The 23514-nt window shown below is 40.7% G+C and overlaps 1 protein-coding gene across 1 annotated transcript in view; it reads right to left on the reverse strand.

Annotated features, from left to right (window-relative positions):
- tacr1a (tachykinin receptor 1a) overlaps window positions 1-23514 on the reverse strand; it is a 112013-nt gene that overhangs the window by 43372 nt on the left and 45127 nt on the right. Inside the window, exon 2 of the mRNA XM_012849446.3 lies at window positions 5798-5992. Coding sequence (XP_012704900.2) covers window positions 5798-5992 — 195 coding nt within the window. The remainder of the gene's footprint in view (window positions 1-5797; window positions 5993-23514) is intronic.

Here is a 23514-nt window from a genome sequence, read left to right on the forward strand (position 1 = left end):
ACTGACTGCAGGCAGGATCTCAGACAGGGTGCAGACACTGATGGTGGCGGCTGAAAGGACACCTGCGAAGAGCAACAGGTGGGGCATGACCCGGGGTCATCTTATATCAGATGTGCCATTTACAGCTTCAGCAGCTGAGCTGAATGACTGCTGTATTTTCACTCACCTCAGCCATAATTACAGTTTCATTAAAGTAAGAAGAGCAGCTGGCATTGCCTCACGAACACAGAAATTGCTGTCGTAACAAACAGCGGCTCCGCGGAGGAATGCGACAGACGCAGAAGATGAAGAGGGCATAACAGGTTGGCAGCGGAGCAGGGTAAACTGTGGAGCCGAGGAGCTGAGAGCGTGCCATCAGCGGAGCTGCCATCAGCGCCGCGCTGCTGTGTCTGAGTGCCTGCACATGTGCGTCAGCGTGTGGGTGCTGTTCCGTGCTCGCTCAGCTACTATCTTGTGTGTGTTCGGGGCAGTGCACCTGTGTTTCTGCTTTTATGTGTGCGTTCCACTGGGACTTCAAAAAGACAAACAGAAGAGAGCACTGTTTACAGGACCAAAGTAAAGAGCAAGCACGATGTTTCAACAGAGACAAACTGTTTTTCTAAAGAAGCTTCTACAGTTCGCCTGCCACTTTAAGACTTCAGCGGATTAGAGATCATGGGGAGACTAAATCAGAGCGCTTTGGCAGTGATTAGCATTCTGCTCTTGATCTTGCACAAGGAATACATAAATGTTCACATGATTAAGTGACTGGTCTGATACTTTGGGTTTATTTTAGCAACCGAGGGAAACATGATACTTGGAGGAGAGATGAGTTGTCAGCTCCAACTCTGTTGTCTCACCAAGGTCACATAAAGCTTGTGAAACATTCTCTGCACTTGTTGAACCTTGTTTCGCAAAACCTTCTAATTCAAAATATTCCAAATTCAGTCTGACAGATGAGAAAACATTAAAAAATAAACCTCTTTCTTACACTGTTATAAAAAACAGTATTTACCTTGGTGTTATAGACTTTTACTTTTTCCTTAATTCTTACATGTTTCAAATCACTGAACAGATTTTATTTTTAGATAAATAAAATCTGAGTAAATACCAAAGGCAGATTTTTGATTTATTATTGCATTTATTTAGGGCTAAAAGATTTCCAAACTAACCCTGCCCTGTGTTAAATTGTGAATCAACTGTTATTAACCACATTATCTGGAATGCTGAGTTCAGTTTTATGAGATACAACTAGCCCTAATTGCTGCTAGACCTGTACAGTAAAATAAAATAAAATCAATAAAAATCTGTGAATAAAAATCATGCCCCCCAATTCAAAAACAGCTGAGAGACATCTATTAGTCATCAAAACAGCTCTGGGACTCCAGTGAAGCACAGTGGGGGACCTAATAAAATTACTCCCTTACTGAATCGACAACTCATCTAGGTAAAAAGTGCCCAGAACAACATCTAAAGAGATGAGACAAAAGTAGAACCATGCCCTGTTACATTACGATTAAACTAATCTGGCATTTCACATTAAGAACTCCATATGTACATTCAGACATGGTGGTAATGGCTTCCCCAGGACCTTGAAGACTGCTGGAACCATGAAGTTTGCTCTCTAACAGAAAACCCTAAAGGTAAATGTTCAGCAATCATTTTGTTATTTCAATGGTGGTAGGAGAATGTTTCAAAGCACACCAGCCAGTCCACATCTGTATAGTAAAAAAAACAATGTTATGGAGTCACCTAGTCATATTCTGGACTTAAATCATAGGGCTGTTCATCAACCCACCCCCTATTAGCCCCAACAAACCTCTCTCTCCCCAGACCACATCCACCTCCCCAATCCCTCTGCACATTTTTCCCTCTTTTGAATTTAACTGGCATCATGAAAAACCTTGTTAGGATTGGAATCCAAATCACACCACACTCAAATCCCACATTTTCTCAATAGGACCATAAAGTCCAACCCTGGTACTAAACCAGGGCCTACCAAAAGTTGCCTGCCCCCCCCCCCCACACACACACACACCTCCAATACAAGGTCCTTCTCCTTAGCATATCAAGGATGACAAGCCTCCAGAAGAAAAACTGATATGGAAACCGTCCAGATGGTAAGACTACCAGGAGTGACTATTTCCAGGAAAAGCTTCTACCCTATTTGGGAGAATGTTGTAAAATCTGTAATAGGTCACAGAAGAAAGAAGATTAAAAAAAAACAATTGACTACAATTGAAAGTTAGGTAAGAAATTCCTGCAGTGCATCTTTCCACAGACGTTATATCAACAATCAAGTCCCAACAAACTGTTTTTTTTTTTACAAGTCAAGAAAGTCATTGTTGATTAACGATTTCACTATTGTGCACTGCAAAAACGGAACTAAAAATAAGTAACATTTTCTTTAAATGAGTGTATTTGTCCTTGATTTGAGCAGGTAAATAAGATGATTTGCCAATAGAATAAGATTTTCCCACTTAAAATAGGAACAATTCATCTCCATCATCTTATTTCAAGTGCAGGATGTCTAATTATCTTATTTTAGGGGCAAAAATACTCATTCCATTGGAAGATAATCTTATTTACCTGCTCAAATCAAGGACGAATACACTAACTTTAAGAACATTTTACTTGTTTTTAGATCCGTTTTTGCAGTGTGCATATTCTTTATGTTGTGTTTTCAAGAGAAACATGGTTGGAAGACTGAGAGCCTCTCAGTTACAATATTCCAAGTAAGAAAAGTAAGCATAAGAGGGGGTAGGGGTGACCATCTTGTTTCTGGATTCACTAAAGTGTTATAATGTGTTCTGGGGCAAATTTGACTATCTGTCTGTTCAGGTATAGGGTCATGGTTGAGCCATGTTTCTGAATGTTTAGAGATCTCTGAAACCCTATGCAATCTTTTTCAAGGATTATAATGACCTTCTAACTGTGACATGTGTTGACTTTGACTTTTTAATCACTGTGGGAGACTTCAACATCCAGGTTTCAAACCCCAAAGACAGAGGGACAGAAGAACTACTTGATACGGTTAAGGATTTGGATTTGACTCCACACACAAACGGGCACAGTACGGAAGCATGTGCTTTAATAAAGAAATCAAAACGAATAAAAAAAATTAAAAGGAAATTGCGTTAACTTGCATTTACTGTTACTGTACTGTTAACATTGAGAGTTTTTTTTCAACATCCACGTTACCAAGCCGTTTCCCATTGATCAACTTTCGACAACTACAGCTAATGCTCTCAGGGGGAAACGGATAGGAGAGAACTTGGTCTTTCTTCTGAAAGGAAAGTTGTCAAGGAGACCTGGTGGATGAACAAGGAAATACAAGACAGGAGTACAAAGAGATGCAGCATACAATGAAGGTAGAGGTAGCTAAGGCCAAGCCAAGAGCAAACAGTGACTTGCATGATAGGTTGGACAGTAAGGCGGGATAACAATTTATATAGGTTGGCGAAACAGAAAAGACAGAGATGGGAAGGATGTTTGGCATGTTAAGGTGATTAATATGGAAAGATACTGACAGGTGCAGCAAGAGTAACAGAAAGATGCAAAGAGTACTTTAAATAATTGATGAATAAGGAAAATGTATGAAGAACAAGGGAGATGTGGCAACTGGAGAAGTATAGCTTCATGCCAAGAAATAGTTACAGATGCAGTATTTGCTTTGAGGACACTGGTGGAGAAGTACAGAGAATGTCAGAGGGAGCTTCTTTGCTGTCACATGCTGGGGCTGTGGGCTGCCGACAACAACAGACTGAACAAAGTGATCAGGAGGGTGGGGGATGTTGTGGGGGAGGAGCTGGACACTCTGACGACCGTGGCAGAGAGGAGGATGCTGTCCAGGCTTCCGTCCATCTTGGACAATGTCTCACATCCTCTCCAAGACACACTGGCCCAGCAGATGAGCTCTTTTAGCAGAAGACTCCTCTCTGTTACCCAGATGCACCACAAGAAGTCATTCCTGCCTGTGGTCTTAAATCTTTAAAACACCCTCTGTAATTTAAAACACCCTCTGTAATTCTGACATGTATTCATTCTTTGCACTGTTCTTGCACATTAAAGCAACAGGCAGGTGCACACAACACATGCAAAAACAGACTCATAAAACATCCTCAGTATCGTCCCACAGATGTTAAAAAGACCTCAGCCCCCTCAGGAAGAAGAGTTTGCTTTGACCTGTTTTGTAGACCGCCTCGGTGTTTCTACTCCAGTCCAGCTTATTGTTAAAGTACACAATGTACAGAGGACGGATAGTGACTACATCGGTAAAAGGATGCTGAGGCTAGAGCTGCCAGGCAGGAGGCCTAGAGGAAGACCAAAGGGGAGATTTATGGATGGTGTTAGAGGTCATGAAGTTAGTTAGTGTGTGAGAAGAAGATGTAGAAGATGGGGTTAGGTGTAGACCCCTGAAAGGGAAAAGCTGAAAGAAGACAACTTCTGAATTCACACTTTTGTAACTGCTTTAAGGACATGAATGTTGCCTTTCGACTTGGTTTAACAATCTAAACACCATTGTCTGCAGGATAAATATTTTGCTTCTGCATAACATTCTAACAAAATGCTTACATTTTTAAGTAATGTATGTTAGACATTGTCTAAATGTGCATGATACAAATAATTTTTTAAAATTATTTTACTATGACTATAACCTCTAGTGTTTGTACATACATTTATTGAAATGGCACTAAAAACGCTCCATGGGCTTGGTGCATACAGTATGCTCGATAGAAGCTCAGAAGAGTAGATTTTAGTCAATAAAAGGGAGCACAGAGTAACACAAATAAACATTTCTCACTAGAACAACAACAATTTTGCAATGAATTAAAAGAGGAAATGAGCTTTGATATACAGTAGAGACCCTGCATGACCTTGAATAAAAAATAACACAAAGCATGCCTGCGGAGTACACTGAACTCCGGTTATAGTTTACAAAATTAGCATTCCGAGCCGCCCTCTGGCAGTCCTGTCTAAATCTGTTGTAATTCAGAACGGCGAATATAAAATCAGCTCTGTGTATGGCTTCTGAAAGGGATGACTGAATGAGCTTTTTCTCATTTATACAAGTAAAGGAGGTTTTTCAACACTTGGAATCAATAGCAGCAATATACAGAAGCCTTTCCTTCAAAACAGCCTGCATCCATCTGCTGTACCGTGATAAACAGCTGAAGTATGCCATACTGATTTCTGTTTACACTAAGCTTCTCATCATATTTAACTAGAAAGTTATTCGTTTTTTCAGCTTGCTGACTTACAGAAGGTTTGCTGAAATACATATCAATGACCTAAAATAAGAATCAAAAGCAGAGCAAGGTGGGACTCATCATTTTCAGTTCAAACATGAAAAGATGTTATTTTACACAACTGACTATTCTGGGATCTGCATGGAATCACTTTGATCAGTCTTAGATTTATTCTTTTTTACACATGCTTAATTTTTCCTGTAATTAACCATTTAATTCACAAATGTCTGTTTTCCTGTCTTTTGGGCTCCTGATTTTTGCTTTGTAAAGACATTTTTTAAATCATTCAGTAAATGCTCAGCATCTTAAACGCTGCAGAAGCAGAAATACAATTAAAATGAATAGTGTAGCTGCAGTCGGTTTCTTCTCATTTTTTGTCAGGTTCAGCTGATTGCTTTTTCCTTTTTCACTTTTGGAAATGTTATCAACCACAAAGCACGTTACACTTGCATCCGTTGACTCTTTCCAGTGGTTTCCCTTGAATACAAACCCTTCCAGCATTAGCTTCCAATCGAAAAGTTATTAACACTCGCTGACTATTTGAAAAGCTCCTACACAAAGGCACTCACATCTTTTTGAAGTCAAACGTGGTATAATCAGGCCACTCGATGTAGCACACCACCCGGCCGGGGAGCTGGTCCGTGGTAGAATAGTAGTACTGAGGAAAGGCCAGGAGCAGAGCCAGAACCCAGATCACGGCCACCACAACCTTGGTCTCTGTGGATGACATGCGTTGCTGCAGAGGGTGGATAATGGCCATGTACCTGTGGAAGCAAAGACAAATTACAATGGCTTTTAGCGCAACATGTTTGCTGATTTCCGGGTATTACCTGAATATTACAAGGTCCAGTTACTTAAAGGAGCATGTTGCGGGTTTTAGAAGTGGAATTGCCAATAGTTAGTCAAACAAACATGACGTATTTTATAGAAGTGGGCACATCATATTTAGTATGCCAAGTATCATCAATTAAAATAACTGAATTAAGAGTTTACCTCTATAGCCACAGGTGAATAAAATCCAGCACCTAGCAATGGAGATCATTTCTACAAATATTTCTGAAAGAATGAAGGACTCTCAAGAGTTCACTGAATTCCTTCCAAAATGTACGTATTCTACAGTTGATTAACATGGGTATTTTATTATGTGTATTATAAAAAGTGACAGCTATTGGAAACAATAGCAACTTTGCTAAGAAACTGTAGGCCATGTAACATCACAGAGTCAGGGTCTGCCACATCGGTTCATACAAGAAGGTGCAGAGTAGGAAAGGTGCATTCAGTTATATACAGTGAATCATGCCTCTCTGTCTAGCAATCCTACAGATGAGTCCTGGTTTGGCAGTTGCCAGAATAACTGCTCTTGGCTGACTGTATTTTACAGGATTTTATGTCATAGAGTAACCCAAAATAGTACAAATGTCTGAAGCGAAAATGATAGATGGTTTTCTAAACTCTTCTGTACAAAGATCTGAAAAGTGTGGCGTGCATTCACTTCAGCTCTCTAAGTTAGTACTTTGTAGTACCGTCCTTGTTGCAACTTAAAACAGCAAATCTTTAAATTATCTCCACCAGCTATGCACATTTTTTGCAAATTCTGGTATGTAATCTGCAGCTCATGCTCAGGCAGCTTGAATGGAGAGTACTGTAAACATCAACTTTCATGTCTTGCTATAAAGTTAGATTAATGAGTGGGCTTTCAGTGGGCCACTCAAACACACAAATATGCCTTAATCTAAACCAGTGAAGTATTGCTCTGGCTGTCTGTTTAAGGTCATTGCTCTGTTGAAACCACTGTCTCAGTCTTAAGCCTTTTTACAAACCAACCAGGGTTTTCTTTCAAGATTAACCAGTCTTTAGTTCCATCCATCTTCTCATTAACTTAACCTAGCTTCTCTGTCCCTGCTCATGATAAGCAACCACACATAAAGATGCTTCTACCAGTAAGTTGTGTGAAGCTGTGCTCAGGGTTTGTGTTGATCTTACCAAATAGCATTTTAAATGTAGGCAAACAATTCAACTTTGATCTCATCTGACCAAACCACCTTCTATTAAAGGTTAAATGGTTTCCCAAGTCGTCCACGTAAGGACTTCTTTTGGCATTCTTCTTGTGTTCAGTTTGTGGACAGTGCTCAGTAAAAAGTTCAAAACTTGGGATTTTGTTTTATATCTCTTTCACATAAAATCCCAGGAAAATACATTGAGGTTTATGGTTGTAACAGATACCATTGATGCAACTATATAAAACTAGAAGCATAGCATTTTCATGTTATTAGAAATCAACCCTGACAGTGTCTGATGAAAACATGGTGGACTAAAACTTGCAGGATGATAACTTTTCATGGAGGACTTCTCACTGTCTGACTATCAGAAAGCCAGTGGTTTCAGGTACAATAACATCTATTTTACAATTGTGACATTTAATTTTCATCTCAACTAAAATACATGTTTTCTGAGCAAAGGATCAAACACTGTCCTCCCTGGAGAGAAATTGACATTGGAGTTTTTTTGTAAAAAACAAAACAAACAACAACAACAACAACAAAAAATATCTGGCTTATAATAGACTTTATGCATTCTCATCAAATCATTTCCCAGAGCGCCAGAGCAATCATTTCACATTTTCATAACCATAGTTCTAATCAGATAGACAATGGGGAGCATGAATAACTTATGACAGACCTGTTACATCATTATCAGTGAGACTTACTGAAAATTGTGAGTAAAACTATTACTTTCAGGAAATTGATTATTCAGTACAATGGGTCAGCAAAATGAATAAAATAATGAATTAATCATTCATTCAGAAAAGAGAAATTTGTCATGCAGAGGGTATTTGTATTGTTTACTTTTAGTTGTGTTATACATTTTTTATTGTGTTATTTTTTTATCCTATTTTTATCTTATGCTTCTATGGCACGAGCTTTAGATTTGATATCTTTATTGCATGGTAGTTAGTGCCTTTGCATGAAACTGCTTCAATCCATTGTGGTCTAGTAATTTGGTTAAGCACAGTAACATGTGGAAGTGTTGGGTTGCCCTGGGGAGGCATATCAGCTGGCAAACAGACAGGCCGGAAAAGCTGGCTGAGCAGCTGAAATGTGCAGGATGCAAGAATGCAGGGAGAGAAGGATGGAAGGAAGATGCAAGCAGGAACCAGAAACCGGGCCAGAAGCCCACAATACACAGCATGGTCACAAGTTAAAGTGGTTTACATGGAGCCTAGTCCACCGGTGCGACGGGGTGCTCATCCCCACAGCAAAAACTACAACTAGTGGTAAGCAATGTGCGTTGATGACGACAGCTGGGCAGGTGTGAAACCTCTGCCCATATCAATGAGTAACGCTTTCCACTGCTGTATACTGGATGCAGCATTTCTGAGAAGATTAGTCAGGGCTGCTTCACAAGCAAAGATGCAAGTCAGTGTCTGTTTTCACAGGGCAGTGATGCAAGAGAGGCCACTAATATGACAAGCATGAGGCGCATGCCGTAGAAAACAGCTGAGAGACGGCTGCGAGACAGGAAGGGTAAGTACCTCCTTGTCATCCCTGTCCTGTACTATTTCCTTTTAAAGAAATTGTTCTTCGTTTGATCAAAGAACGGGCTGCCCCTGGATTTTGGCATTTCATTGACTGTTGTCATTGACTTTTAGATGAGGAACCCTTTGTATTTTTGTTTTTTAAAGAACACTTGAATGTGCAGCCAGACATGTTTTCCACCACTCTCTGTTCCCTGGGTTCTGATCCACCTGCGCCCACTTGTTTAACAAACCTCCTGGTGTGCCACCTAGCCACATGTTCCACATGTTCATCAAAATGGTTCAATACCATTGTATAAGGCTTTAATAATAGTGCAGATGTTTAAATTTCACCTTTCACCAGGCATGTATCTATATTAAATAGCATTAAAAAAGACACCATTACTGCAGATATCTAAAGACTTGCAGTGTATTTTATTCTTGGAATAGTGCGTCATTTATCAGTAAGATAATTTCTTTGGGATCCGTTATAACCAAAGGTCATCAGTCAAACACCGCTGTGAGCCAAATAGGTCTAATTAAAGGCTCAATTCCACTAATACCCCAAATGAATAAGTTAACTGGATGTTCTCAGTCTAATTATGTCAAACACACAAAGAGCTCCTTCAAATCAAAGGCTCCCCATGGCGATCTGAAATTTGGAGATCACAGCCGTGGCTTTACTTTGCCTTGACCTCAAACACAGCAGGCAGCCATGTTGCTTTGTCTTTGTACAGGTGAGTCATCCAAACAAGCTGGTGTTGATTTAATCAAGCACATGCCTGCAGAGGACAGCTTAGATCATTGACACTCCTGCTGGTAGGCAAGCACTTTGTCTATGTATTTACCAAATCATAGATGCTAGCTCAACAGAAGTAAACATTTAGTCTATAACTTGAAGCATGTTATACATATTCATTTGGGGCTTTTAAAAACTTCTATAAGGTGATAATTTTACAATTTGAGAACTGCAGTCCCCACAGGGCCATTATTCCCATTTAACTGTGGATTAATTGAGGAATAAATGCAGTTCACTAGGACTTTTACTTATTTTTTCTCATTTAATACATAAACTGTATTAAATATTGTTTGTTTATATGGAAAACCATAATTCTTTTGCTTTTGCTGAACTCCCAAACTGTTTCATCCAGTCATGGTGACATGTTCCTTTATCTTACAACCATTATGTACAAGTAATTTGTCTTCACACATCATGAAGTTAACTTTGGGAATTAAATGTTACTTGTAAACGTATATGGTTTCCCACTGCATTTTCTCACCTAAATTCTTTTTGCAAAACCCAGTACATATAATATTATTTATTCAAATAAAACCTGAATCCAAGAAGGAACCATCTGCTGATATCAATGACAGGTCTCTCTTGTGAATGATAAATCGTATTTAAATGAGACTACCTGTATAAATAACAGTTTAATAATAATAATAATAATAACAATAATAATAATAACAATACTACTACTACTACTACTACTACTACTACTACTACTACTACTACTACTAATAATAATAATAATAATAATAATAATAATAATAATAATAATAATAATAATAATAATAATAATAAAAGAACATCCTATAAAGCAGGGGTTAAAGCAAAAATAATCAATATGACTGAAAAATGTTTCTAGTCAGCCCATATATTCCCAGGGCCACTTTACAATTTCAAAACCCTCCATAAACTGCAGCTGATTCAAAAGACAGCAGCTTGCATCATTACATCTTCTTCACACCTGTACATTAACTCCACTGTCACATTCAATATAAATCAATCCTATGATCATACAAGGCCGACAACAGCCATGGACAAAGAGGGACACATAACCAACACTATCATGAGATCATACATTTTAAATTGACACAAATTGCACATTACAATAATCAGTCTCTGCTTTGCCCGTTATTGAAAACCAATTAATTATCACAACTCATGAGTTAATAAAAAGACATTAACTTTTTTCAAGTTTATAAAAACGGTTATATTTTAGCCCAGTGACATGTCCAGGATGGACTCTGTGTCCCCACCTCTCGCTCATTGACTGCTGGAGATGGTCAACAGCTCCTCCACGACCCTGTGTTACGTCAAGCCGCGTTTTCCAATCAGATACGGCATGACGTAACACCTGTACGGAAAAGCAGGTATAGAAAATCCACGGATGGGAGGTAAAATTTTTTTAAATATTTAGTAAAATTGCTTAAAGTTTATCAGAAAAAAACGTAATAACTTTTTTCATTAGAAAAATGTTATTAAACTTCTGCGTTAAGTTAAATATTGTTGAAGGTAATCTTGGCTGGTGTAGCTTGTCTGTCTGGCAGGTGTTTTTAGGTTGGAGTAAAATGAGTCCATAGATCCGCAGGAGGCTTTTTCACATGTTTCTGGTGCGACTCGCTTTTACAGTGTCGCTTCACATCGTGCTCCAATCCGTGTAAAAATAACAAATAACTACAAAAACTCTCTGAGAATCGCCTTTCTCTGGTCTCACACTGTTAGAACCCGTTCTCCAGTCCATGTTGTAGCTGCAGTTTATTTGTTTTATTTTTGATGTAGTTTCCTTAATAGTCTGTATGCATCAAAATCCTTGTGATTTTATTTAACGGGTGTCCTGGTTCAGCTGCTCATGAGGTGGAGCTGCTGCTTATTGACTGACAGCCGCTCTGACTGCAGCTCTGCCTTCTTTGTTACAGAAAAGCGCAGGTGGAATAATATTTATGATTTTTTAAACTTTTTCAGAATCAGACCCAGTCAAACCTGGACATCGTTTCACGTTCCAATCCTTCTTTAAAAAAAAAAGCGCATCATGCTAAATTAGCCGAGCTACCGCGTTACTCTTTCAGTTTTAAATAAAACATAACAGTGAATCATGGGGAGATCCCTGGTTAGTCGCCGCATTTATCAGCTAAATTACTGGAAGCAGGGGAATAAACACTGACAGGCGACGTGGCCACAGGTGGAAATAACTCATCAATTAACTGCAAGAGCAGCAACAGACACACTTACCGAGGGAAGTTGTTGTCAGCTGTTCTATCCACTGAACTTTCTGACCTGGTGGTTTGCATAAATCCAAAGAAAACCTTTGTCCACCGCTACTTTCATTCATACCGTATGTGGTCAGTTTGAGATGTTCTTCCAAAAGTTAAAATGATTGAACACCAATAAACCTCAGACTGGCAGATCTCCGCTTTGCAAAGACCCGCCCTACTCTCTTTCTGATTGGCTAATGTCCTGGCTCTGCCAGATTTCATTGGTTGAGCGTAGCTTCTGTTTAAAATCTTGAATAAAAAGTCTACACTGAACATTTTGCACTCATTTTCCAAATGACGGAAATCCGTCGCAGTAACGGAGAACTTTAACCCCTGCTATAAAGCTCAAATCAGAAGTTACCACAAAGCTAAAACCTTATGGTAAAAATTCTGACTATGCTCAATTAAAAATAAAGCATATACAATTATTCTGACACAAGTATGAAACAATAAAAAAGTTACTACAAAATAGTTTTTTCTTTGGTTTGTAAACAGGATCAAAATCACAAGATGTTATTTAAATTTAAGTTTTCCATAAACAATCCTTCCAACTCTTTGACAGTTGATTTACATCATACGTCATAAAATCATGACCCTGTGTCATGATTTTATGCCACTGTTTATTTTCTAAGACGGAGAAGATTTAGTCACATGAGGGACACTAGAAGCAAACACATAAAGTTAAATGGGAGATAGCACAACCTGCCACTGCTTTTCTCACACTATACACAGCAGCAGGAGTCTGATTAGTTACTATGATTACACCACTGTGTTTCTACCACTCTAAACATAAATGAGTTGAGCAATTAAGACATTTAATAAAATAAGATGCTTTTTTTGTAGTTTTAACATATGGTGGTGCTTTTGAAAAATTTAACCTTCTGGAATTTGCCTGTAAAATATTTTTCATTATTAATATTTTTTAGAATAGGATTTGTAATTTTCTTTTCTTTTGGTTCTTGTTCCCTTTGTTATTTTCTAAAGCTCTAAACCAAGATTCTGAATGGACACTTTGTTTGGCACGGGCCATACTAAGTTTTACCAGCCAGTTGGCACAATCTTCGCTAAATTAGTCATTACATCCCTTGGTATTTGTGTTTGCCAAGTCTGCTTTTCTCTTTATCTCTAACTCTGTTTCTAGATACTCTGTATATCATAAGTCATAAAAATTTTATTTTCCTCATCCATCTGCCCTCTACTAATGAGCGTACGTTTGGGTCCTCTTTACTCCTCTCACCCAGAAACTGAAGCTGGGAATAAAATAAACAAGTTGCACTTGGCTTAAAATCACTGCATACATACAATATTCTGGAGAAATTGGATTTTGAGGTGTAACTTTGTGAAAACTAAGAATAGTTGTATCATCCAAGACAGATTGTTTTACAAAATGAATATTTTATATGCATGAAATGTTTGCTTTTATTTGAGCATTATATGTTCACTGCTCAAAGCCTTCTGTTGCTTGTTCCTTCCATTGCCTGATCTGGCCAAATTGTACACTGCACTCAACCATCCATCCATCCATCATCAATGCACAATTATCCGTCATGGGGTCACAAGGGGTGCTGGTCCCTATCTCCAGCATTCAACGGGTGAGAGGTGGGATACACCCTGGACAGGTTGCCAGTCTACCGCAGGGTAACACAGAGACAGACAGGAAAACAACTATCCACGCACGCACTCACGCCTAAGGAGAATTTAGAGAGGCCAATTAATGTAACAGTCATGTTTTTGGACTGTGGGAGGAAGCTGGAGTACCTGGAGAGAACCCATGCATGCACACGGAGAACATGCAAACTCCAACCCAGCAGAAATACCCAGGAAAATAGTACCTGCTTTTTTAAGTGTGTTTACTAATGAACGTCTGACAAACCAAGTTTTGAACAGTTTAGTTTTAATCCTGATTAATCAATTATCCAAAAATAAGAAAGGTATAGCATAATATATAAAGACATGTCCATCCACCTACAGTGACACGAGACAAGGATAGCATTTTTATTAACACTGGAGGAGCTGCAGATATGAACAGCTCAGAAGGAAGAATCTGTTGACTGAACAACTGAATGCCAAAAAGAAAGGCTTTGTTGAAAATAAGCTCAAGTCCTTTTTGAAGCTTGCCAAATGGCACGTAGGGGGTCAAGGAAATGTGTGGAAAAGTGTGCTTTGTTCAGAAAACTAAACATTTTGGCCCTGCAAATCATCATGAAGTGTGGTGAAGGTAGCCTCAAGCTGTGAGGATCTCTTACTTCATCATGGACAGGGAAGCTGGTCAGTGTTGAATGCACAGCAATAGTTGAAGAAAACCTTTTAGAGGTGGCAAAAGACTTGACACTGAGGAAGAATTTTACCACTTCCAGCAAGAAAACAACCCTAAAGATAGAGCTAGAATGGTTTAGATAAAATAATATTTAATTTTGAATAAAACCATGTTTATTTACTAGGGGTTTTGCTCGGGGACCAGAAGTGACATTATTTGGGATTTGAACTGAGGCATTTGTAGCCTTCCCAGGATGCAAGCACCCTGCTTTAAATTGATAGTCTGTGAGGGATTCTGTTATTCCACCAATGTCCGCCCCATGAGGATAGCAGAATTCATCCCTTACAGTGAAGCAGAAGTAGTCTTTTGGGGCTTCTGCGGCCTCCTCAGACCATTTCCTCACTGTGGGTGTTACAACTGGTTCTCTGTGTACAAGGGTTGTATACATAGGCTGAAGGTGAACCAGGTTATCATCTGAGCCACCTAGGGGAAGTAGGGTAGATGAACTGAATCCCAGCTTGCAGTTTACATACAGTCCAGTGTTTTATTGTTTCTAGCATTGCAGGTGACATACCCATTAAAAGGTAGGAGGGGTGGAGGACAGGGATACATGGTTAAAGTCTCCTGAGGTTTATAAAAGGGGTTATCCTACAGACACTTTAAGACAATATCAGATAATTAATGTTTACACAAATCTTCCATCCAATCTGACCAATATTTAGCAATTTTTCACAAAATGATGGGCACATGTTTGTAAGAGATTATTAGCACTTACTGGGAAACAAAAGATAACTTACTGACGTCACAGATATGGCATTCTGTAACAGACAAGGACAACTTTGGACCCAAAAATAATCAGCCAACCCACTAAAAGAAGCTGTTAACAGTCTTTATTTAGAACCCAGGGAAATGGCAGCTCAGGATAATGGATTGCAGGAACCACACAGATCTGGAGCAGAGAGGGATAGTCAGAGTGTCATGCTGCAGCCTTGCTTGCTGCACCATGGACATTTCAGGGCACTATTCACCCTCCATACATCCCAGTCTCCTCTCCACCTCAGTAATCATCTACACCTGTCAGCCTCTAATCAAGCCAGAACTCATCTCACCTGTCATCCTCTCTATTTAAGCTGCCTGCATTCAGTCCTTCCTCGTCGGTTCGTTCTGTTTTCTCTTGTTGATTTTGCTCATTGCTGCTCACTTCATCTGGTTCTCGTCCAGCCTGAGTTCTCCGCCTGTCTGCTGTGATTCTGGTCCTGCTCTCACTCCAGTCGTGCAAGTATTCATCCAGTCGTGCTGCTGATCAAGCCTGGTTTCCAAGTCTCCATTCTGCTGTTCTGCTTGTCAAGTCTCCATCCAAGTCTCCGTTCTGTCATGCTGCTGGTCAATTCTCCATCCAAGTACCCATTCTGTCGTACCACTGGTCTAGCCTGGTTCCAAGTCTCCGTTCTGCTGTGCCTCTGGTTATGCTGCCTACGTGCTCTGGTTTCATCCTGCTTGCCAGCTCCAGCCATTAACTGCTTGCTGATCCAGCCTGGTTCTGTCTCTCTGGTCTCCTGCTTCCACTACTCATCATTCAATAAAACTCACAAACTAAGCTCTGTGTGTGGTTCAGTTTGGGTTCAGTACACAAATCATGACACAGAGGCTGTGTTATGGCAGATTGGCAAAATCTCATTTTATTCTGGAGGAACCAACCTGTCAGGGTGAATCCAGAAGGAACATCAGAGACAGTTTGTGAGCTGCAGGTCCAGTTCTGGGTTCTCAGGACCCAATTTCTGATGACACACACAAGTATCGTGGGCGAAAACAGGCAAGGGTCAGAAACCATTAAATCAGTCACGGTAGCAGAATCCAGGCAAAAAGCAGGGGTCCAGAAGGCAGAAAGTAAGGTTGCGATAATTGTTGATTGCCCTGGCTTGACAGAGGGCTCGATCTCTTCAACATGAAGCGTCAGATAATCTGACAACCTTGGTGAGGCTTGAAAAAGCTTATATCCAGGAGAGACCAGGTGGAGCTCGTTAGGCAGGTACAGGTGAGCATGGTTCATTGATTGGTAAGGAGTGCGGTGAATGACAAAACAGTCCTGAATATACATAAACAAATGGACAGTTATCTCTATGCTATTTCAGTCTTAACAGTGACAAGTCTCCCACAGACAACATGGAAGGGATGGACCGTTCCTGGAGGGGCGTGTTATTGATCCATTTATGTCCCGCCATAACATCCAGGAGAGTTTTGATAAGCGGGAACCAAAATACAGTTTTGAGACTAAGCTGCAAAAATTTTCCCTCAGCCTTAAAGTCTATGTCCCTGGGCTCCACATGACAAATCAAATATTCCAAAGTTGTTGGGCTTTTCAGCCTTGAAGCGAGCGTGCACATCCAAGATTTTATCCCATCTCACTTTTGAGTTCAACCACTGCAGCCAGCCTGCGTTCCATCGCACCCAGCTTGCAACTCTGCTCATCCAGTTTATGGTTCTGCTCGTTCACAGCCTTTGTGAGTGCATCAAATGCGGCCGACAGCTTGATCATGGTCATAATTGCCACCGACATCCTCTGTAATTGCAGATACATCAGGTATCCTCCAAATCCAAATAGAAGAAATATGAGTATCATGAATCCAAACATGCACACATCATCAACGTCCTCGACTGACAAAATCGGAAAAAAAAACCCACAAAATTTTCCACGCGTTCTAAGAATCTAGGGTGTATCCCACGAAGTGTGTCTCGTCAGGACGGGATGGGTCCCCTTTACCCTGCCTTCCTCTCGAATTTTTTTTTATCAATGCATTAAGAGACCAGATCCATAGTTTTCAGAATTCGGGCGATATGAAGAGAGGGCTCAGAAAGACAAGACACAGCAAGCAGGGACAGAGGTGGGAGGTAGTGAGCAGCAGCAGGAAAAAGCGACCGCCTCCACCAAGAGACAGTACTGAATTTAAGCTGATGTAGCTGAGAGCTCGGGGCTCTCGCCTCCCCATTTTACCTTTTCCTACAACGTGATCGATATGAGAGTCCAGTACTGAAGCCGTACCATTCCTCTGGCTTGTTTAGATTAAATGTGTTAAAGTATAGTTTCTGCCTTGTCTTACTTAAGAAGTCATCAATAAAAGAAGACCGCTTCACCAGGGTAAAGACTGGGAGGACCACAGACAGGGAGTGGTTAATCTTACAACTGGTGTTTCCGCCAGTTAAAGGCATACTATGCAGGTGGTCTGTGGGGGAAATACCGCACTTGCAATTGCAAGAGCTCTCGGCCCGCACCCACAGGCTCAGAAGTCTCGTGCAAGACCGCGAGAGTCGGTCTTGCTTTACGGCGAGAACTCCATGTGTTTTTGCCCTGCCATTCACTATATGCACGTGCGAAAACAACAACAAAGAACCGCGTGTTAACGTCAAATAAACATGCAAGCATATCGAGTTTTATTATTATTATTATTATTATTATTATTAATTTTTTTTTTTTTTTTATGTTGGCGAGACGCTACCGCGGCGGCGGAGGCGAGGCGGCGGCCGCTGCGGCCGCGGCTTGGCGAGGCGGCGGCGGTAGCGTCTCGCCAACATAAAAAAAAATAAAAAAAAAATAATAATAATAAAACTGGCGGCGGTAGCGTCTCGCCAACATAAAAAAATAAATAAAAAAATAAATAATAATAATAATAATAAAACTGGCGAGGCGGCCGCGGCCGCCGCCTCGCCAAGATAGCGCTGCGGGAAGCTTGATGTTCATACTTTCACTGTGTTAGTCATTGTTTGTACTGCCGTTTTTTCCACTTTTTGTTGCGTTCGCCTGTCTGCTAAGCTCAAAACAACCGCGCCTGGCTTGACGGAGAAACCAGAACAGCTGAGCATCTTTACAACAGTGCACTTTTACTTTCGCCCTCTGGGGGGAGCCTCGCTGGAAAATCAACCCCGGTTGCATAGTATACCTTTAAAACACCGCTGTACACAGTTGATTTGCCCGGGGGACTATGCTTCCAGTCCCCTAAGAACGCGTCAGCCTAGAGGAGTAGGTTTAGAGCACCTTCTCCAGAGTAAAGGACTGGGAGGACTACGACAGGTGGCGGTTAATATTACATGTTTCAGTCTCTAAAGATGTTCAAAGCTGGGAAAGACATACCCCAAAGACTTGCAGCTGCCATTACAGCATTGGGTGGCTCTATAAAATGTGGATAGTGAATAAAATGCACTACTTTGTGCTCATCTATCCAATAAATTCCCATTATATATATATATGAAAACTATCAGTACATGGCAAATAGTGGAAAGGTTCAACGGGTATGAATAGTTTTTAGAGGGACTTTATGTCACCAGGTATATCTTCCCTGTGGTAAATTAACACTCTCAGAACTTGGCATTTACCTGTGTTAAAATGGTTATTTTCAATATAATGTGAAATTGCATCTTAGCAGTCGAAGCTTTAGCTTAATGCCTGTTCATTTGCAGAATGAGCAGGCATTATCCAACAACATTAATAGTAAAATTGTTAGGAATCCCTCATAATGACAGCAGGAACTCAAAAAGGATACCAGTTCAAAATGTTTGAATTAAAAAAAATATTAACATTTTAATCTCATGAGTGGAATCACTGATATTTGCCCTAGACATTTAAACCTCATTCTCCTTTTCTCTCTCTTTCAGTTTGTTTCAGGTGCTGCTTGATTTTCTCATTGAAACTAATCTATGCTCCTACAGCATAACTCGACATGAACAGGCCATCTAATAAACTAAGAAGTTAATCTGCTACAACTGAGAGACACTTAATTTTTATAGATCTGATGGTAGTATTGTTTTCACCTCTCCAATCCTCATGTTAAAAAGAATTCCTCTGAGACCTTGTACTTCAAATATCTGAGGGTAATATCTGAGTATGCACAGACGGGTGGCTCCCCACAATATGTAAGCAGCTTGGGGAGCAGTGCCAGATTTTATGGGTGACATACACCTCCAATTACCTACAAATAGCATCTAAACTGCCATGGCAATGCAAAGGTTCGATATAAACACCATGAGGCTGCTGCACTGTTTTTTCTCAGATGTTGGTGATTAAGAAGGAAGCAACAGAAGCGACAGCTAGAAGTGCCTGCCTCCGAGGTTGCCAGTGATTTTTTTTTTCTTTCAAATTGCATTTGATTCTAAGCTGGGGTAATTTAATCATGAATTTGTTTCCTCCGGTTTATTGGCTTTTCAATGGTTTGTTGTTTTGTAGAAGGATAGGTGGAATTACCAGCAGTTGGAAGGAGATAGGCCATGTGGAGGTGGCAGTGCTCCAGAACTGTGTGTGTGAGGTCTCTGAACTTTATATTGTAGGAAAGATTCCGCTCCTAAAGTCGCATCGATAATCAGCAAACCCTTCAGTGCAAAACCATTATCCACCTGAATGCCACAGCACAACCTCTTCACTGATGTGTGTGTGTGTGTGTGTGTGTGTGTGTGTGTGTGTGTGTGTGTGTTAAAATACAAATTGAGCTGCGTGTTGACTTGAAAAGACAACAGATGAGTTTTTTTCCTGGTCAGACTAATCCAGAGGTACACACATGCTTGTGGCAATACAGTCATTGTGTCACGTCAAATATTAAAAGTTGAGGCTAAATCAACACTTTGCTAAGAACCTGTCAAGGTCCCTTCTCACGCTGCATTTTTAAACTCCATTCTTTGTCTGACTCACATTTTCACATTTCATATTCGATTTTGTGGATCCTCTTTGGTATGGAAAAATAGTGTGCATTCAACGTGTATAATTAAAAGACCATGAAAACCCCAAAAGAGGTAGTGGACGGATCAAGAGGTAATGTCAATGTTATGTTGTATCCGTCTTTCGGTTTACATTCAATGTAACATTACTATCTTAAAACTCAGGAAATTTAAGCGAGCAATGTCAGATGGTGAAATGACTAAAATACCTTTTTGCATCCTATATGTACAGGTGAAAGAAAGATGAATAAACAACAGCATAGCAGTGTTTTTTATGGTTGTTATTGTTGGACTACATGTTCTGTGCATCAGTTTGGTCATATCACCCAAGGTGATCATTACAGCACTACAGAAGGATAAAAATATAGTCAGGTGACAAAACTCTTAGTTCATGTGAAGATTAGTGGAGCCACTTTTCTGTTTTATCTACTACAGAATAGTTATGTTTATTCTCTTTTGGCTTATGTGAAATTAGGTTTATCTATTTTTTTATATCTGCTTATTCATGTGGGATCGCAGAGTGGGCTAGTGTCTATCTCCAGCAGTCATTGGGGGAGTTGTCCCACATCTGGTCCCACTAGACATTCACGTGGGTCAGAATCAGAATCAAGTTTATTGCCAAGTAAGTTGGCACTTCCAAGGAATTTGACTTGGTGTTGATGGTGCAGACAATATATATATATATATATATATATATATATATATATATATATATATATATATATATATATATATATATATATATATATATCAGTGTTGTAGTACTCGAGTCCGAGACTCGAACTCGAGTCCGAGTCATTAGCTAAATTTAGAGACTCGTGACTTGACTTGGAGTTGAGCACTGATGACTCGAACTTGGACTCGGACTCCTACATTCAGATCATTCTGACTCGGAAATTGAGAAAAAGACTCGACTTTTTTTATATCATTAGGCTATAATTTTAATATGTCATTAGAATATTATTTGGTGTATGATTTTAATATCTAATTGTCGTACCGCGCACGTGACGTCACCATCTCATGAGCAACGCTCCTTGCCGCTAAGGTTGGGCAAACAGTGTGAGAGCGCTCGTAGCAACCAGCCGTTACACATGCAACAAACACAACGATATGACCGACTTTTCTGCTGTTAAACTTTCACAAGAGGATGTCCAGGCGCCCGTTTTACTGGTAGAACTGTGGAACAACATATCAACGTTCAGCTCAAACGATGGATTGAGTGTCGAGGGCTCGGAAAGACGGGCCGAGTTGATAGGAAGGTAAGTCGTTGTTTTTCTCCTGCTCGGCGTTCATGCCGTCATTTGCAGTTTTTTTCTGTTTGTAATCACCGTCCAGGAATCAGTATACATTTTCCGGCCCGCCGAACAATTTAGTCCGGTCCGGTGGCGAAATGCATTATCATTATCAAACGGCTGTATCTCCTCGCTGCATCGACCGATCTGCACCAGATTTGTTGTGAGTCATGGGGGAACGCTGCCGAACGCGTTTGTGGGAATCGCCCGGTGGACGGGCGAGGAAAATGCGTGAAAGCATCTGCGGTGGCGGGCGGCCGGCGGTGCGCGAACCCCGCCCGCCGCCCGGAGCCGCGGCGGTGTGCGAACCCCGCGCGCCGGCCAGCACCGCAGCGGTGTGCGAACCCCGCGCGCCGGCCAGCACCGCGGCGGTGTGCGAACCCCGCCCGCCGGCCGGCCGGCACCGCGGCGGTGTGCGAACCCCGCCCGCCGGCCGGCCGGCACCGCGGCGTTGCGCGAACCCCGCCGGCCGGCCGGAGCCGCGGCGGTGGCCAATAGGCTGGAGTGCGCTTGGCTGCGAGGGCCGATCGACGCCGCTTGCGGCTTTAACATCCTTCATATGCGGCCTATCAGCGTACCTCGAGTCGCTGTTGCACGTTCCATAACAACAATGTTTAAAAACCATGGTTAGGAGACGTCTTAGACTTGGAAAAAGCAGTCGTTTTACCGAGTAAAACCAAGGGTAACTACAGCGAAAGAGTTATTAGTGCAATGGAATGTTACTGCTTCATGTCATACATCACACGTCAATAGTGACTCGACTCGGACTTGACTCGGATGAGTAGTGGACTCGACTCGGACTCGACTCAGATTTTTTTTTTAATGACTTGGACTTGACTCGGACTTGAACACTGGTGACTCGAACCTGGACTCGGACTCGAGGCATAGTGACTTGACTACAACACTGATATATATATATATATATATATATATATATATACAGAATCTAGAGCTATATACAGTAGACTGTGCATCAATGTAACGCAGAAGGGTCGGCCTTAACCGTGCTAAGAGGCTGCCATTGAAGTCTCTTTCCCTCTTCTCTCTATCTATCATCTCTTTGGTCCTCTTGCTACCCGTCTGTGGGCCAGATTTATAAAATTTCGGACCCCCAAAATCGGACAGCAGCGCATTCAGATCAGAAGCGCAAAATAGCTTGCGCTGTCCCATTATGTTGGCTTCAAGGAATATAAAGTACCGGGCATTTCGGTGCAAAGTCGTCAACGTGGATGCAAATATGTTTATTTAACAAGCAGTGTGATTCACTAAAGCTGCAAATAATTGAGCTCATTGTTTTATTTTGTGCATCCTAAAGGCAGGCACAAATTACAACAGCACTGCCCACAGATGGCAGGTTTAATCACTATGAAGAAGATGCAGGCCAAGGGGAAGGAGAAATTACCTTCTCTGTTCATCTGAATATCTTTGAATGGCGTGAAGGAAAACAATAATCAGACCTGTTACTTAGAAGATGTCTTGGAGCCGTAAACACAGCAAAGTAACTTCTGAATCTTTAATAAATGATGGCTGCCTGTCAAGGTCATTATTTCCGTTTCCGAATGCAATGTCACTCAGAAACGGTTGACACTGGATCATTGATCCAGACACCCAGGAATCACAAAACCATTTTTTTAATCAATGGGGAACGTTTGCTTTTTCCTTTTCTTTTATTAAACACAATATTACACATAATAGTTTTAAAATTATGGTGAAAATATGGTTGTTTTGCCAGCAGATGTCCTACAAAAAACAATTCAGCAATATAAAGACAACACAATCTTTACTTAGACAAATGTTACATTGGACTATAAAAGGAAGAATCTAAATAATCAGATTCACATTGGCAATGAAAGCTCTCCAGATTATCATTAACTACAGGTTTATCAATGTAGGCCTACAGCGTCATTTGTCACTATGGCTGAGTTTCATCAAGCCTCCCTAAAGTCAGACATTTTTCCATTCTGCTCCGCCACTTGAAGCAAACAGGGGTTATGCTGTGTCATTATGCATTATCCAGCTGCTAATTTGTTCCCTTCTGTTCTGCTCCTGCTCTTCTAGACTGTTACAGTTACACCTTTGTCATTACCTTTCACATTTTCAAGTTTGTTATCTCTGCCTCTGCTTTGACCAGACATTACTTCTCCTGAATTGCACAAAGCGCCTCAAAGTGCACAATTACGCATGCCAAAGTTGTTTTCAGTGCTGATGTTTTGTGTTTGTTGTCCGAATGGATCCTGTAAGGCATAGACTACATCCTGCTTCACCTTTTACCTACAAGCTATAGTCTTATAGAGCAAAGCCTTTAGGAAATAGCACTTTTATTAACGTATTGTATCCACATATAGGCACAGCCTTTTAAGCTCTGTGCTTCACTAGTTCCTAAATGTCAGTAGAAAAAAACTATTTAGGAACCAATTAATCGGTCCCAGCATAATTTAGTCTCAATGATACTAGGTTAAGGTAGTGAAGTGGATGCAAACATTT

The sequence above is a fragment of the Fundulus heteroclitus genome, chromosome 12, assembly GCF_011125445.2.
Source record: "Fundulus heteroclitus isolate FHET01 chromosome 12, MU-UCD_Fhet_4.1, whole genome shotgun sequence".
Lineage (NCBI taxonomy): Eukaryota > Metazoa > Chordata > Actinopteri > Cyprinodontiformes > Fundulidae > Fundulus > Fundulus heteroclitus.